The 16,141-nt window shown below is 48.4% G+C and overlaps 1 protein-coding gene across 4 annotated transcripts in view; it reads left to right on the top strand.

Moving 5' to 3' along the window:
* col11a2 (collagen, type XI, alpha 2) overlaps positions 1-16,141 on the top strand; it is a 61,437-nt gene that overhangs the window by 13,205 nt on the left and 32,091 nt on the right. For 2 of the 4 annotated variants that reach the window (XM_066687205.1, XM_066687208.1), the window contains 18 exons: positions 2,533-2,907; positions 5,509-5,634; positions 6,939-7,145; positions 9,123-9,176; positions 9,278-9,319; positions 9,610-9,672; positions 9,936-10,010; positions 10,638-10,724; positions 10,976-11,032; positions 11,392-11,445; positions 11,658-11,711; positions 11,856-11,909; positions 12,045-12,098; positions 13,592-13,645; positions 13,900-13,944; positions 14,117-14,170; positions 14,282-14,326; positions 14,560-14,613. In XM_066687205.1, the coding sequence (XP_066543302.1) occupies positions 2,533-2,907; positions 5,509-5,634; positions 6,939-7,145; positions 9,123-9,176; positions 9,278-9,319; positions 9,610-9,672; positions 9,936-10,010; positions 10,638-10,724; positions 10,976-11,032; positions 11,392-11,445; positions 11,658-11,711; positions 11,856-11,909; positions 12,045-12,098; positions 13,592-13,645; positions 13,900-13,944; positions 14,117-14,170; positions 14,282-14,326; positions 14,560-14,613 (1,554 nt within the window). The remainder of the gene's footprint in view (positions 1-2,532; positions 2,908-5,508; positions 5,635-6,938; positions 7,146-9,122; positions 9,177-9,277; positions 9,320-9,609; positions 9,673-9,935; positions 10,011-10,637; positions 10,725-10,975; positions 11,033-11,391; positions 11,446-11,657; positions 11,712-11,855; positions 11,910-12,044; positions 12,099-13,591; positions 13,646-13,899; positions 13,945-14,116; positions 14,171-14,281; positions 14,327-14,559; positions 14,614-16,141) is intronic. The other 2 variants (XM_066687206.1, XM_066687207.1) reach the window with 2 other exon arrangements.

Here is a 16,141-nt window from a genome sequence, read left to right as displayed (position 1 = left end):
TGCATTGTCTGAGTCACATATGAAGGATGTTTAAAGAGACTCCAGCCCAGAGCCCTTATAACAGCCTGTGAACTGACCATGTTCAAGAGACCCCGCCCCATACTGACAGTGTTTAAGAGACCCAGCCCCATACTGACAGTGTTTGAGACCCCGCCCCATACTGACAGTGTTTAAGAGACCCCGCCCCATACTGACAGTGTTTAAGAGACCCAGCCCCATACTGACAGTGTTTAAGAGACCCCGCCCCATACTGACAGTGTTTGAGACCCCGCCCCATACTGACAGTGTTTAAGAGACCCCGCCCCATACTGACAGTGTTTAAGAGACCCCGCCCCATACTGACAGTGTTTAAGAGACCCCGCCCCATACTGACAGTGTTTGAGACCCCGCCCCATACTGACAGTGTTTGAGACCCCGCCCCATACTGACAGTGTTTAAGAGACCCCGCCCCATACTGACAGTGTTTGAGACCCCGCCCCATACTGACAGTGTTTGAGACCCCGCCCCATACTGACAGTGTTTGAGACCCCGCCCCATACTGACAGTGTTTAAGAGACCCCGCCCCATACTGACAGTGTTCAAGAGACCCCGCCCCATACTGACAGTGTTTAAGAGACCCCGCCCCATACTGACAGTGTTTAAGAGACCCCGCCCCATACTGACAGTGTTTGAGACCCCGCCCCATACTGACAGTGTTTGAGACCCCGCCCCATACTGACAGTGTTTGAGACCCCGCCCCATACTGACAGTGTTTAAGAGACCCCGCCCCATACTGACAGTGTTTAAGAGACCCCGCCCCATACTGACCGTGTTCAAGAGACCCCACCCCATACTGACAGTGTTTGAGACCCCGCCCCATACTGACAGTGTTTAAGAGACCCCGCCCCATACTGACAGTGTTTGAGACCCCGCCCCATACTGACAGTGTTTAAGAGACCCCGCCCCATACTGACAGTGTTTGAGAGACCCCACCCCCCATTGACAGTGTTTAAAGAGACAGTCACCCCAGTCTCCCTCATACAGGCGTTCAATGCATTCTGGGAAGGCAGGACTGTGCTTGCGATGCTGTGGCGGTGATGGACTGTGAATATACATCGGTGTGATTGTATTCCTGTGGGTTTGAGCTGCTCAGTCAGTCTGTGTCTCTCGGCTCAGAGACACACGCTGCACTGCTGTCAGGCAAACCTGGGCTTCTCTGTGCTAACAGATGCTTTTATCTCCTCTCTCTCCCTCTCTCCCTCTCTCGCGCTCTCTCTCCCTTTTGAGGTCTCTCTCTCTCTGCCTCTCTTTATCTCTCTATCTTCCCTCTATCCTTTCCTTCTCTCAATCCCCCCTCCTCCTCTTCCACTCTCAATCCCTCCATCTCTCTCTCTCCTTCCTTCTCTTACCCCCTTCCCTGCTTTCTCTCCCTCCCTGTCTCTTTGCTTTCGCACTCACCTGCTGGTCCATCCAATTTTGCTTTTGCACTCCCCTCTCTCCCTCCCTCAGTACTTTGACGAGGAGCAGGACAACTATGAGTACCCCTTCTATTATGAAGAATCCTCCATCCCTCCATCCGGCCCCTCCTTCTCCTCATCCCCCTCTCCCTCATCCCCCTCTCCCTCTGCAGAGCAGGTAAAGGCAGGAGAGGGAGAGAAGGAGAAAGGGGAGAGGGAGAGAAGGAGAAGCCCCAGGAAGGGAGTTCATATAGACCCTGAGGTTTCAGCCACTCAGATCTAACACAATCACTCGAGTGTTGTCTGTGTGAGAAATTTAGTAGATTTTAAAAGTCTCCCACTCCCTCCCCCATCATCTCCATCCCTCCCACCCTCCCTCTCCATCGCACTCCTTCCATCTCTTGTTCCCACGTTCTCTTGCTTCCCATCACCACAAATCTGTCATACGTGTCACATCACACGTCATCACGGTAACATCATGCCCCTGTCATGTCATTGTCGTGTCGCTGTCATATTGCTGTCATGTCATGTCATGTCATGTGTGTGAGTGAGTTGGTTTAAAGACTTCAGCTCCTCAGTTGTGGTAGAGCTGGAATGGACATGGGCGTGTATGTGTATGTATGTGTGTATGTGTGTGTGCGTATTTGTGTGTGCGCGTGTGTGTGTGTGTGCGTTGTGCAGTCCAGCTCCAGTCCAGCCCTATCAGCTCTGAGCAGTCCAGTGCTGGTCCAGTGCTCAGTGTCTCCAGTGCGTTATGGAAATACTGACCACCTGATCCACCTAAAAGCCCTCACTGTGCCATCATCATGCCAACCAACCTTCATCCATGTCTCCATGTCTCTCCATCTCTCTCTCTCTCTCTCTCTCTCTCTCTGTTTGTCCATGTCTCTGTCCATCCCCCTACCCCATTTCTCTCTCTCCTTCCAATCTTTCAAACCCTTTCCCTACCACCCTCTCCTCTGTCCAATCTCTCCCTCTCCCGTCTCTCTCTCATCTTTTTCACCCTGTTTCTGAAATCAATTCAAATCCAAAACCAACAAAACCTCGTCAACAACAACAACAACAACACAAAACAAAACAAAACCAACACCGACAGAAGAGCAAACCGAATGGGAACTCCAAACCCACTGCAGCCAAACCCCAGGCCAAAGCCAAGCCCAAGCCCAAGCCCACCCCAGCCGCTTCCTCCTCCACTATGAAGAACGGCAACAAGAACGGCAACCAGAACCACAACAAGGCCCTGAACATCAAGAGCCTGCACTCCCAGAAGCCCCCCTTTCTGACCAAGCCCACTGCCAAGGCCTCGACCCAGAAGGCCGCCGGTGCCAAGACCCCGAAGCCCAAGGCCAAGAACAGCCCCAAGAACACCATGGCAACCGCCGCCGCGCTGCCGCCGTTCGGGAAGTCCGTGTTGCAGGGCTCCGCCGGGACCCGCGCCCCCAAGACGAAAATAGGGAACGGCTACCAGCAGGTATAGAGAAAGCTGCCAGCGCAGCAGTCACACAAAGAGGCACAGAGACACTCACACAGAGACACAGAGACACAGACATACTCACACAGAGACACTCACAGAGACACAGAGAGACACTCACAGAGACACAGAGAGACACTCACACAGAGACAGAGAGACACTCACAGAGACACACACAGACACACAGAGACACAGAGAGACACTCACACAGAGACAGAGAGACACTCACAGAGACACACACAGACACACAGAGACACACAGAGACAGAGAGGCACACAGAGACACACACACACAGACACACTCACACAGAGACACACAGAGACACACACAGAGACGCACACAGAGACACACACACACACACAGACACACTCACACAGAGACACTCACAGAGACACAGAGAGACACTCACAGAGACACAGAGAGACACTCACAGAGACACACACAGACACAGAGAGACACTCACAGAGACACACACAGACACACAGAGACACTCACACAGAGACAGAGAGGCACACAGAGACAGACACACACACAGACACTCACACAGAGAAACACACAGAGACACAGAGACACACACACAGAGACACTCACACAGAGACAGAGAGGCACACAGAGACACACATACACACACAGACACACTCACACAGAGAGGCACACAGAGACACAGAGAGACACTCACAGAGACACAGAGACACACACACACAGACACACACACTCGCTCACTGTGTCAGTGAGGCTCCACACCCCTGGTCCTGCATGTACAGGCCCAGTCCAGTCCAGAACGGGCCACCGCAGTCTGAATAGTGTGGCTTGGTGTTGGACCCGTGCCTTCAGCGCTGGGCAGGACTCTGCAGCTCAGACACCAGGGCTTCATCTTCCTCTTCCTCTCTCTGTTTCAGTCTCTCTCTCTCTGTAATCATATTTCCATCTGTCCCTGTCTCTATCTGTCTCCATCTGTCTCTCTCGGTCTCACTGTATTTCGTGGAGTTTCTGTTTCTCCCGGCGAAAGACTGGTCACAGTAACCGCAGTAAGAACTACAATGGTGATGAGACGATATTATTAGTAGCAATAATAACATCACTGATCATAACATCAATCATAACATGATTAATAATATCGATCATCATTGTGAGACAGAAATCAAGACCCTGAAGATGTCCATTCCATCTCCATTCCTGCTCTTATGTATTAATCAGCACATGCTTACCAGATGGGCATCCAAGTTAGCCTCTCTCTCTCTCTCTCTCTCTCTCTCTCTCTCTGGCTAACTTGATCCCATGGTACCCATGTCCGTCATGGCAACATCATCTTTGACCTTTACTGCTGAAAGGTCAAAGGTCACTTTTATGTCATTTGTGTATTTATTTATTTTCTCTGGAAACATCAAAGAGCCGCTCATCCCTCCATCCCGTCATTTGCACCACCCACGGCTGTGTCTTCAATCACTCCCGCCATCTGCTCATCCCTCCACCCCCCTTCCACCCTCTCTCCTCCTTCTCATGCTCCCTCATCCTCCCTTGCCTCAACCCTCCATCATCCCCCCTCATTCATCTCTCCTCTCATCCTAACATCTTGTCATCCACCTCTTCCCACCATCCTCATCCTCCTGTCCTCACCTCATCATCTCACCCCTTCATCTCTCCTGCCATCTCATCCCTTCATCCCACCCACTCGTCCCTCTCGCATTCCTCCCCCCACCTCTCCTCATCCCTCTCTCAACCTCCCATTTCCTCTTCCCAGCCTCTCCCTCCTCCCACTCCTCTGCCTCTTCTCCCCTCTTCCACTCACTCCCTAATGCCCTTCCATCTTATCTCAACTCCCTTGTTTCCCATCCCTCCATCCTTCCCTCACTCTTGTCACACACTCGTCCCTCCCACCCCCATCTCATCCATCCTCTCCTCCCAGAGACACTCCCTGCTCTATCAGTGAACAGTACAGTATTGCCCCCCCCCCAGTATTCATGAGAATCCCCCCCGCCCTCCCTGTTCTCTAAAACCCCGCAACTACACTTTGACTTTTGTCTCCCCCAGAGAGAGTGAGGGAGAGAGTATGTAGAGAGAGACAGAAGGGTGGAGAGAGCACAGTTCTATTCGAGATTACGAGGAGAGAAAGAGAGAGCGAGAGAGAGAAATAGTGTGAGGGAGAGAGAGGGACAGAAAGAGAAAGATCCAGACAGACAGGACAGACATAAAGAGAAAGAGACAGAAGAGAGATACAGAGAAATACAGAGCGGACAGGATGCAGAGAGAGAGACAGACTCATAGACAGAGAGAGAGAGGGAAACAGACAGAGAGAGGGAGAGACAGACACATAGACACAGAGAGAGGGAGACAGAGAGGGAGATATGGACACAGACTGAGAGAGACAGACATAGACGCAGAGAGAGGGAGAAACAGAGACACAGACAGACACAGAGAGAGGGACAGCTGGTGTGCGCAGCGGGACAGGGGATCAGGGTGCAGATTGGAGACACAGCCAGGGTCCCCGCCCCCCCCCCACAGTCCGAACTAATCCCTGTCTCTCCCTCACAAACCCCTCCCTCTGTCCCCATCCCCCTCCTGACCCCTCATTGGCTGGACCCTCCCAACCCGGCCAATCAGGACATAGAGGTGCCGCCCACAGAAGTTGATTATTACACCTTAGAGGAGGAGAAGGAGGCGGGGCCAGAGCCAGGCACCGAGGTGATTGGACAGGAGGTGCAGACGGACCCCACCCCCGTCACACAGGTAACCCCTTTGGTGAAGCTTGTCCACTTGGAGATGCTGGAAGGCAGAGGATCAATGGGGGATTGTGATGTCACCTTTAGAACTGTGGAATACCACACACATCTGTCACGGTCTGAAAGGATTATTGATTTACTTTTTATTCATTCATTTATTACAAATCAACCCCCCCACCCTATTAATTAATTACCCAGACTAATTAACGCTACCAATTAACCCCCGATCGCTGCCATGAGAACCTCTTGGTGTTGCTGTGTTGTGTCACTATGACGTGCTGTTGTTGTGTTTCGAAGCCTGAGCCAATGAGCGTGTGCGGTTTTATTACACTCCTGAAACAGCGCTGAGTCTGGAAAGAGAGAGACGCAGGGAGGGGGAGGAAGGAGAAGGGAAGTCGAAAAGGACAGACAGGGAATGGGAGGAGGGAGCAGTGGAGAGCGATGGGGGACGAAGTATAGGAGGACAAGCAGAGAAAGGAGGAAGCTTGACAATAGGTCACATATTTGTGTTGAGTTTAAAAGAGAGATGAGACAGGAGTAGAGGGACAGACAGAGAGACAAGACAGAGGGGTAGAGGGACAGACACACAGAGAGACGAGACAGAGGTGTAGAGGGACAGACACAAAGAGAGACGAGACAGAGGTGTAGAGGGACAGACACACAGAGAGACGAGCAGTGAGGGTGAGACAGCAAGTGATAAGAGAAGAGAGGGAGAGATACAGGAAGTAAAAAACACACCATCTGGGTCTCAGTTCTTGAAAACAACAGTCCTGATAATTATATTAATACTAATGTGTATGTGTGTGAGAGAGAGTGTGCGCACTTTCAGTCTGATATAACAGTACAGTGTATATGTTTAGATCTGTGTGTCAGAGACAATGCACAGTGTGTGTAGATCTGTGTGTCAGTGACAGTGTGCAGTGTGTGTAGAGTTATGTGTCAGTGACAGTGTGCAGTGTGTATGTAGATCTGTGTGTCAGAGACAATGCACAGTGTGTGTAGATCTGTGTGTCAGTGACAGTGTGCAGTGTGTGTAGAGTTATGTGTCAGTGACAGTGTGCAGTGTGTATGTAGATCTGTGTGTCAGTGACAATGCGCAGTGTGTGTATGAAGTGTAGCTCAGCTGCTGGTCCGTGTGTCAGTCTGAGTGGGTGCAGTTCCTCAGATGTCCAGCAGATGTCTCTGTTCTCTCAGTGCATCTATTTGTGCCAATCTGTCTGTCACAGGTAAGACTCGCCTCTCTCTCTCTCTCTCTCTCTCTGTCCTGGTCCCTCACCCCCTCTGCCGCCCTCACTGTCCCTCCCCTCTCAGTCAGAGACAGTGGCAGAGGCGGACGTGGCGCCCGGCTCGGAGGACCTGTTCACGGAGGAGTATGTGACAGGGGACGTGGGGCTGAAGGAATATGACTACTCCTACAGCGACCCCCCCCCCGACCCTGACACCCCCCTGCCCGAGCCTGACCCCTACAGCCCCCCCCAGATCGGCCCTGCTCTCTCCGCCGTGACGCAGGACGGAGGCGTAAGTGTGCCAAGAGGAGCAGCCCGCGGCCCGGGAGCGTGGCGCTGCTCTGCTTGTTGTTTTCCACTTTGCAATACAAACATACAGGGTGATTGTTTAAATCCTTCGCCGAACCATTTCAGTGACTCGGGAAAGACCGACCATCAGACCTCAGTGTGTATTCACTGCAAGAGCCATGAAATACAAACCACTGCAATGTGTCGATGAGTAAACAGTCACCCTGCATGTGCAGAGACCTCCTGAGCCACCCCCATCCCCAACACACTGGGACTGACTCCAGCGCCAGAGCACGTCCTGTTGCATTAATACAATCTAAGACTTATCTGTCCAAGGTAGCTGTGCACAAGTATTGAACTGCATGTGCTGCCATGTTTCTCCGTATTTATGCAACACTGCCTGTGCGTGGCATTGTGTTACTCTGTGTTAAGGGCAGGTATGGCTGGAGGCTGCTGTATGTGTCTATATGAATATATGTGTATGAGTACAGTTGCAGATCAATTTTCAGTCACTGGTTTACTTTAATAAAGAAGTGAGTTTAATTTTCAATAAATTGATTGACACTTAATCTCTTAATTGATTGGTACTTAATTACTTAATTGATCCCATTACAATATTAATCTATAAACTATTAATTGACCCAGATGATAAGAATTCTGTTTCTGTGGCCTACTGCATATACGCTATATATCCATATACACATGTGCATATGCATAGCACAATATATACATGCAAGCCATGTATATCATAAATGGCGTGTGAGATGTATGTTGTTTTACATGTGTCACAGCGTGTCCATTACATGTTCTCCACATCAGTCACTGTGTGGTCAGCAGTGATTGCTCCTTAATTAACATGCTAATTAGGTGAGTGTGTGTCTGTTTATCTCTGCCTCTCTGTATCTGAGAGGGGAGAAAGAGAGATACAGCACAGAACACCCAGTAACACACACATAGGGAGAGAGAGAGATATGGCACAGAGTACTCAGTAACACACATACAGAAGGAGAGAGAGAGAGAGATACAGCACAGAACACCCAGTAACACACACATCGAGAGGGAGAGAGATACAACACAGAACGCTCAGTAACACACACACAGAGGACGGAGAAACCCAGGTGATGTATAATCTCTTGCTTTGCTGCGTCTCTGTGCTTCTCCACTGAGGACAGAGTCCAGGCCTGACCGCCCCACTGACCTCCCCAGGTAACACAGCCCCTGACTGCGCTCTCAGACTGGGTCCCAGTGTGGCCCAGTTTACAGAGACTGCGCTCTGCACCGGTACACTACACTGGTCCTCTCTGAGAACGAGTCTGTTTGACCAGTATGATGTATTAGCTCTCTGCTGTCTGCTGCGGTAGACTGTGTGTGGACTGGGTCTGTACTGGTCCAGTGAGGAGCTGGAATACCATATTGACCGGTCTGTGTTTTTTATGTCTGTGTTTACCTGTCCTTTTACGGTCATGTCCTGTGTGTTTCTCAACATGCTGTGGATTGAACTGTGTTCCTGTATACACATGTGGGTGTCTGTGTGCCTCAGTTGCGCACGTATGTTCCTAAGTTACTTCACTGTGTTTCATTGAGCTATACACTATTGCACACCATTGCTGTGTGTCTGTGAGGTTTTCATTGGTTTCACTGGTTCCCTTTATTTGACTGTGTGTCCATTTCACTGTATCTGGCCCTCTGTCACACGCACTGCGGTCACGGCGGTCATGTGCTCTGTGTGTGACACTGTCCTTCTCAGTGTGTCAGAGAGTGGCAGTGTCTCACTCTTTGGTAAGTCATTGTGAAAGGGACACAGTGTGTCAGTCAGTTGGTCAGTGTGTAAATATGTCAGTGTCAGAATCTAACAGTGTGTCATTGTGTCAAGATGTCAGTGATCATGTCAGTGACTCAGTTGACCAGTGTGCTGTATGTGTCGCGTGTCAGTGTGTCTACTGACTCTGCGTGTTCCTGGCTACATGTGTGTTTCCCTCAGGCCTCGGTCAGAGCACTGAAAGGAGAGAAGGGAGAGCCCGCTGTCCTCGAGCCCGTGAGTGCAGAACCAACTGTACAATTAAACAATTACCCAATCAGCTGATTCTTTAATGAAATTGATGATTGATCTATTTTTTTATTCCCCCTCCCTCTCAGGGTATGCTGATTGAAGGACCCCCAGGACCAGAAGGCCCAGCAGTAAGTTCATCCCTCCTTTCCCTGTCCCTCTCCTGCCTCTGTCTTCACTCAAACTCAAATGAGCTTTATTGGCGTGTTGCTGTGGTGTGACAAACGCTTTTAAATTAATAAATAAATAATACTAGTAATCTCTCCATCTCTGTCTCATTGTGGGCCTCACGCTCTGTCACTGTACTTCTCATGTATGTCTCAATTTCTGTGTCTGTCTGTCTCTGTCTGTCCTTCTGTGTCAGTCAGTCAGAACTCAGGCACCGACTGCCTTTATTAATCTCTCTCTCTCTGTCTCTCAGGGTATGCCTGGCCCCTCTGGCCCCCCCGGCCCCCCTGGCTCCACAGGAGACCCCGGTGAGAGGGTGAGTCAGACTGCGCTCTGTGTGTGTGTGTGTATTACTGCTGTGTGCTATGTATCAGTGCTGTGTACTGTTTTGTTTCCAAATATTGTCTGTAGTGCTGATATTGTAGAGTCTGTGTGTGTGCTGATTTTGCATTGAGTGTTATGTTGTGCTGATGTGTGTGTCGATGTGTATTGGGTTGGTGTGTTGTGGTGTGCTGATGCTGTCTGTTGTGTGTATAGGGTTGTGTGTTGTTGTCTGCTGATGCTGTATGTTGTGTGCAGGGCCTGCCCGGTCGCGCTGGTCTGCCTGGAGCTGACGGACTCCCTGGACCCCCTGGTACCTCCGTCATGCTGCCTGTGAGTCTGTCTGTCTGTCTGTCTGTGAGTCAAATATAAACAGAACAGGTCCCATCCCCTTCCTCCCTCCAGCAGGCATTGTGTCCCACTCACTGTCCCTTGGGTCATGGTGTCCACACACTGTCCCTTGGGCACGGTGTCCACTCACTGTTCCTCGGGCACAGTGTCCATACACTGTCCCTTGAGTCATGGTGTCCACACACTGTCCCTCAGGCATGGTGTCCACTCACTGTCCCTCAGGCACGGTATCCACAATTTGTGGGAATTGTGGGATGGAGAGAGTGATTTTATTAATAAAAATGTCCCCTGTTGGGAAATATTTTCCACAGTTTAGAAGAAAGTGCGTCTCTGTCTCGACCTCTCCTGCCTCGCAGTGACCACAGAGCATGTTTTCTCTGGGCAGCGAGCTCTGCCTGTGTCGGTACGTCTCTATGGCCAGGCTGTGGTCACTGAGACGGTACTGGGTCAGGAATCGGTCTGTGCTTGATATCTTTCTCTCCATCTCCAGTCTTCACTCCCTCTCTCTATCCGTCTCTCTCTCTCTCCAGGTGCTGCTCTGTGGCTCTCTCTGTGTGCAGTTGTGCAGCAGTATTGTATAATACTCTCTCTCCCCCTCTCTGTGTGCAGTTCCGGTTTGGCAGCAGTGGAGGTGATAAGGGCCCTGTGGTCTCGGCTCAGGAGGCTCATGCCCAGGCCATCATGGCACAGGCCAGGGTGAGAACAGAACTACACTACACAATACATCACAACTCTACACTACACTACACTATATTCTAAGCAGAACAGCACAATACTGCACATTACAACTCAATGTCCTATCATACAGAGCAGCATGACACAATATAACCCAATACATGACACTACAACACACCACCACACACTGTAATCTAATAGGCACTGCTCTGACTTCCTGTTTCCTGCTCCTGCATCCGTCTTCCTGTTCCTCCTTCCTGTCCCACTCCTAGATGGCGCTGAAAGGCCCCCCTGGACCAATGGGATTCACTGGCCGGCCAGGACCCTTGGTGAGTGAGAGGCTGTCCTGGACTGCCTGACAGGAATCTGCGATAGTGTCGCTGTTGATGTTAAAGTAGCAGTAATAATATTGGCATGTCATTATTAGTATCAGTACCAGTAGCGCTGTGACTAGTATTGTCTCTATCAGCAGGATTAATAGCAGGTTTATGACAGTGATCACTAGTATTTGTATAACCAATAGTAGTGCTTTTAACTATGTATAATAATAATAATAATAATAATAATAATAATAATAATAATAATAATAATAATAAGATATTAATCAAGCAATACGATATTCAATGTTCAGTTAAGAGGAGATTCATTTTGTGTCCTTGTTCTCATGTCTCCTCCTCGTATCTGACAGGGCACCCCCGGCAGCCCTGGGCTGAAAGGAGAAAGTGGTGACCACGGCCCTCAGGTGATTCACCTTTGACCTTTGAACTAATGATTATATATATATGGCCAGTAATGAGATGCTCTCAGTCAGTCCACAGTTGCTGCAGATCTACTGTGAAGGCCTGTCCACTGTAACTGACCTGTTGTCTCTGTCTGTTTTCTCCCTGAATTGTCTGTATATGTGTGTGTGTGTCTGTACTATTTGTGTGTGTGTGTGTGTGTGTGTGTCTGTAGGGCCCCAGAGGACCTCAGGGGATGTCTGGTCCCCCAGGGAAGGCAGGCCGCAGGGTGAGTCTCATCTTCAGTTATCAACACTGGAAACATCCGCCAACAGATATACTGTGAATATACATATTCCCCCCTCCATTCACAATGCACTTTCTCTTCACCTCTATTGCTCTGTCTCTCCCTCTCTCTCTCTCTCTCTCTTAGGGTCGTGCTGGAGCTGATGGTGCGAGAGGTATGCCAGGAGAGCCTGGGACCAAGGTACCTATTTGTTTGTGTATCAGTGCGTCTGTGTGTGCGTTTGTGTGTCTGTCTGCCCGCCCATCTGTCTGTCTATGTATCTGTCTGTCTCCATTTCTGTCTCTACATCTGACTGTATCTCTCTCTCTCTCTCAGGGTGATCGAGGGTTCGACGGCCTTCCCGGTCTGCCAGGAGACAAGGGTCACAGAGTGAGTCAATGAACCAATTTGTCATTAAAAACATCTTCCTTAAAGAGTCTGAGATAGTCATTGTTAAGAAGGGCAGTATAGTAAATTGTACTATATTGTACTGTGCTGTATTGTTATGTACTGTACATCGTAGTAATATGCTGCAATGAAAAGACTACAAACAATGCGTCCCCACTCGTAGAAGCCTAGGATGCGCCATGTTTGTAGTCCAGTGCGTCACTGCTGCCAAATAGAAAACAGTGCCACCCGTAGGCCAGACGTTGAGGAGCTCCAAAGTCAACGAGCCAAACCTCCCTGCCGCTCTCGGCACTGATGAATAAATCACCCGAGATGAGGAGGAGCTGCGTTTTAGTAGAGAGACGCCCCGAGTTTAGTTTAGTCTCTGAGTAGCGGTGAGAACTTGGGCGTCTCAGACTGAGCATGTTCAGACACACGCTGAGCTCACGTCCACATGCCTGCTTGCTGTGCTGCACACGATGGCTGAGACAGTGTCACAGGGGCTCCAAGCATTCTTGCCTCGTGGAGTTTCAGGAGCTGTGGCTAATGACACGTGTCCAAGGGGAGGCCCTCATTGGTGCTGAATCCTCCAATCAGGAGTGTGAGCCGCAGATGGCCACGGTGTTTTGCCAACAGTGTTAACGGTGATCCCAGCTGATGTCACTCATGTCACGTCTCACACAGCTCCCTGCCTGGAACTGCGATACACATTATCTATTACTTTGAATATACAGTATATCTTGTTAGATTTCTTTTACATTTTACTTTTAAAATATTCTTTGATGTCTGTGAATATGCCTCCTCTGGAATGTAGCTGTATATATGTGTAGTGTGTGTGGTCACACCTCCCCATGTGCTAAGAGAGGTTTGCTCACTTAACTGCAGTCAGAGAGGGATGATGTCACTGTGAGGATCGTACACATGTGATATTTTCCAACGTTCTCACAACGTCCCCAAGCGTCACAAGATAGAGTTTCCACAGCGCCATGTTGCTCAGCGTGTGGCCACTTTACTGCCATGTTGCCACTATATCTGCTGAGCTGGGTTTCCAGTGTGACTTGTCACCTGAACAGATCCACTGGGCTCGTTCCCTGCAGTCACTCCTCCTCCGCTCACTGTGGTCACACTGAAAATACAGACGTGCTCAGAAAAGGCTGGGGGTCCCACTGGACACACCCCTTCAATGGGATCCGTCACTGAGCTGCTCTGAGACACCCAGATACTTTACTTTCCCTGTTGTGAAAGATCGACAAGTAAGATGGCCCCCGGCTTTAGGGGGGTCCGCCATGTTTGTAGTCCAGTATATTGTAGGTCACAGACAGGGCAGCGAGGAAGGAACTACAGACAAGATGGCACCACTGCTTGAAGCCTTATCTGGGACACGCCATGTTTGTAGTCTCTTCTCCTGGAAGAGGACAGGAGTTTTCTGCACGCTGGTCTCAGACAGTTTGAGTTGGGTCTGATCTGTCCTTCTTTCATCCCTCATTCTTTTTCAGGGAGATACCGGAGGAATGGGACCCCCAGGACCCACTGGAGAAGATGGAGAGAGGGTGAGAGAGAGAGAGAGAGAGAGAGAGCGAGAGAGAGAGAGAGAGAGAGAGCGAGCGAGAGAGAGAGAGAGAGAGAGAATGAGTCTGTCATTTAGTGTATCAGTCAGCTAGTCAGTCTGTCAGTCAGTCAGTGAGTAAGTCAGTGTGTCAGTCAGGCAGTCAGTGTATCAGTCAGTCAGTCAGTGTGTCAGTCAGTCAGTCAGCCAGTGAGTCTATATTTTTGACCATGATACATTTGTCTCTCTGTCTCTCAGGGTGATGATGGAGAGGTTGGACCCAGAGGACTGCCAGGTGAACCAGTGAGTGTTCTCTCTCTGTGTCTCTGTCTGTCTGTCTGTCTGTCTGTTTCTCTGCAGACTCATAAGTCCCACTGTCTCATTGTATCTGTATGTCTGTGTATGGTATGTCAGAATGTTGTTCATCAATACTGTTCTGTTATCAGTGACAAATCTCTCTCTTTCTCTCTCTCAGGGACCCCGTGGTCTGTTGGGACCCAAAGGTCCTCCTGGAGTCCCTGGATCTCCTGTAAGTACAAAACTACACAACCACATGGTTGCACAACAGTGACACAACTACACAACAGTGACAGCATGTAACACATTTCCGTGAGTAACTGTCCCCCTCTCTCTCTCTCAGGGAGTGCGAGGAAGTGATGGGCCTCTGGGTCCTAAAGGAAATCTTGTAAGTGTCCGTCTGTCTCTGTGATGTACTTTGTCTGTCTGTCTTTGCATCTCTGAGTCTGTCTGTCTGTCTCTCTATCTTTGCATCTCTGAGTCTGACTGTCTGTCTCCATTTCTATGTTAGTCTATCAGTCTGCTGTGGGATCTCACTGACTATCTCTCCCCTCTCTTTCTCACTTATTCTCTTTCTCTCCTTCTCTCTCTCTCTCTCCCTCTCTCTCTTCTCTCTCTCAGGGTCCACAAGGAGAGCCCGGTCCCCCAGGACAACAAGGAACACCAGGAACTCAGGTGAGTGTCGATTTACACCGACCAAGAGTCAATATATAACATCACTACTGACTATGTGTGCATCCGTGTCTGTAGATATAAAAATAATAATTATAATAATTATAATAATAATAGAACAAATACTGACAGAGTGTGTCTGATGTCTGTCATATAAATACTGTGTCTGTGTCTGTCTGTAATATAAATACTGACTGTGTGTGTGTGTGTGTCTGTAATATAAATACTGACTGTGTGTGTGTCTGTAATATAAATACTGACTGTGTGTTTGTAATATAAATACTGACTGTGTGTGTGTAATATAAATACTGACTGTGTCTGTAATATAAATACTGACTGTGTATGTGTGTCTGTAATATAAATACTGACTGTGTGTCTGTGTGTGTCTGTAATATAAATACTGTCTGTGTGTCTGTGTGTGTCTGTAACATAAATACTGACTGTGTGTCTGTGTGTGTCTGTAATATAAATACTGACTGTGTGTCTGTAATATAAATACTGACTGTGTCTGTAATATAAATACTGTCTGTGTGTCTGTAATATAAATACTGTCTGTGTGTCTGTGTGTGTCTGTCATATAAATACTGACTGTGTGTCTAATATAAATACTGACTGTGTGTCTGTAATATAAATACTGACTGTGTATGTGTGTCTGTAATATAAATACTGACTGTCTGTGTGTGTCTGTAATATAAATACTGACTGTGTGTCTGTGTGTGTCTGTAATATAAATACTGACTGTGTGTCTGTAATTTAAATACTGTCTGTGTGTCTGTAATATAAATACTGACTGTGTGTGTGTGTGTGTGTCTGTAATATAAATACTGACTGTGTGTCTGTAACATAAATACTGACTGTGTGTCTGTGTGTGTCTGTAATATAAATACTGACTGTGTGTCTGTAATTTAAATACTGTCTGTGTGTCTGTAATATAAATACTGACTGTGTGTGTGTGTGTGTGTCTGTAATATAAATACTGACTGTGTGTCTGTAATATAAATACTGACTGTGTGTCTGTGTGTGTCTGTAATATAAATACTGTCTGTGTGTCTGTGTGTGTCTGTAATATAAATACTGACTGTGTGTCTGTAATTTAAATACTGTCTGTGTGTCTGTAATATAAATACTGACTGTGTGTGTGTGTGTGTGTCTGTAATATAAATACTGACTGTGTGTCTGTAATATAAATACTGACTGTGTGTCTGTGTGTGTCTGTAATATAAATACTGACTGTGTGTCTGTGTGTGTCTGTAATATAAATACTGACTGTGTGTCTGTAATATAAATACTGTCTGTGTGTCTGTGTGTGTCTGTCATATAAATACTGACTGTGTGTCTAATATAAATACTGACTGTGTGTCTGTAATATAAATACTGACTGTGTATGTGTGTCTGTAATATAAATACTGACTGTCTGTGTGTGTCTGTAATATAAATACTGTCTGTGTGTCTGTGTGTGTCTGTAATATAAATACTGACTGTGTGTCTGTAATTTAAATACTGTCTGTGTGTCTGTAATATAAATACTGAC

Source organism: Amia ocellicauda, chromosome 15 (genome assembly GCF_036373705.1).
Source record: "Amia ocellicauda isolate fAmiCal2 chromosome 15, fAmiCal2.hap1, whole genome shotgun sequence".
NCBI lineage: Eukaryota > Metazoa > Chordata > Actinopteri > Amiiformes > Amiidae > Amia > Amia ocellicauda.
Note: the sequence above shows the minus strand (reverse complement) of the source record. Positions and strands in the feature narration are given on the sequence as shown.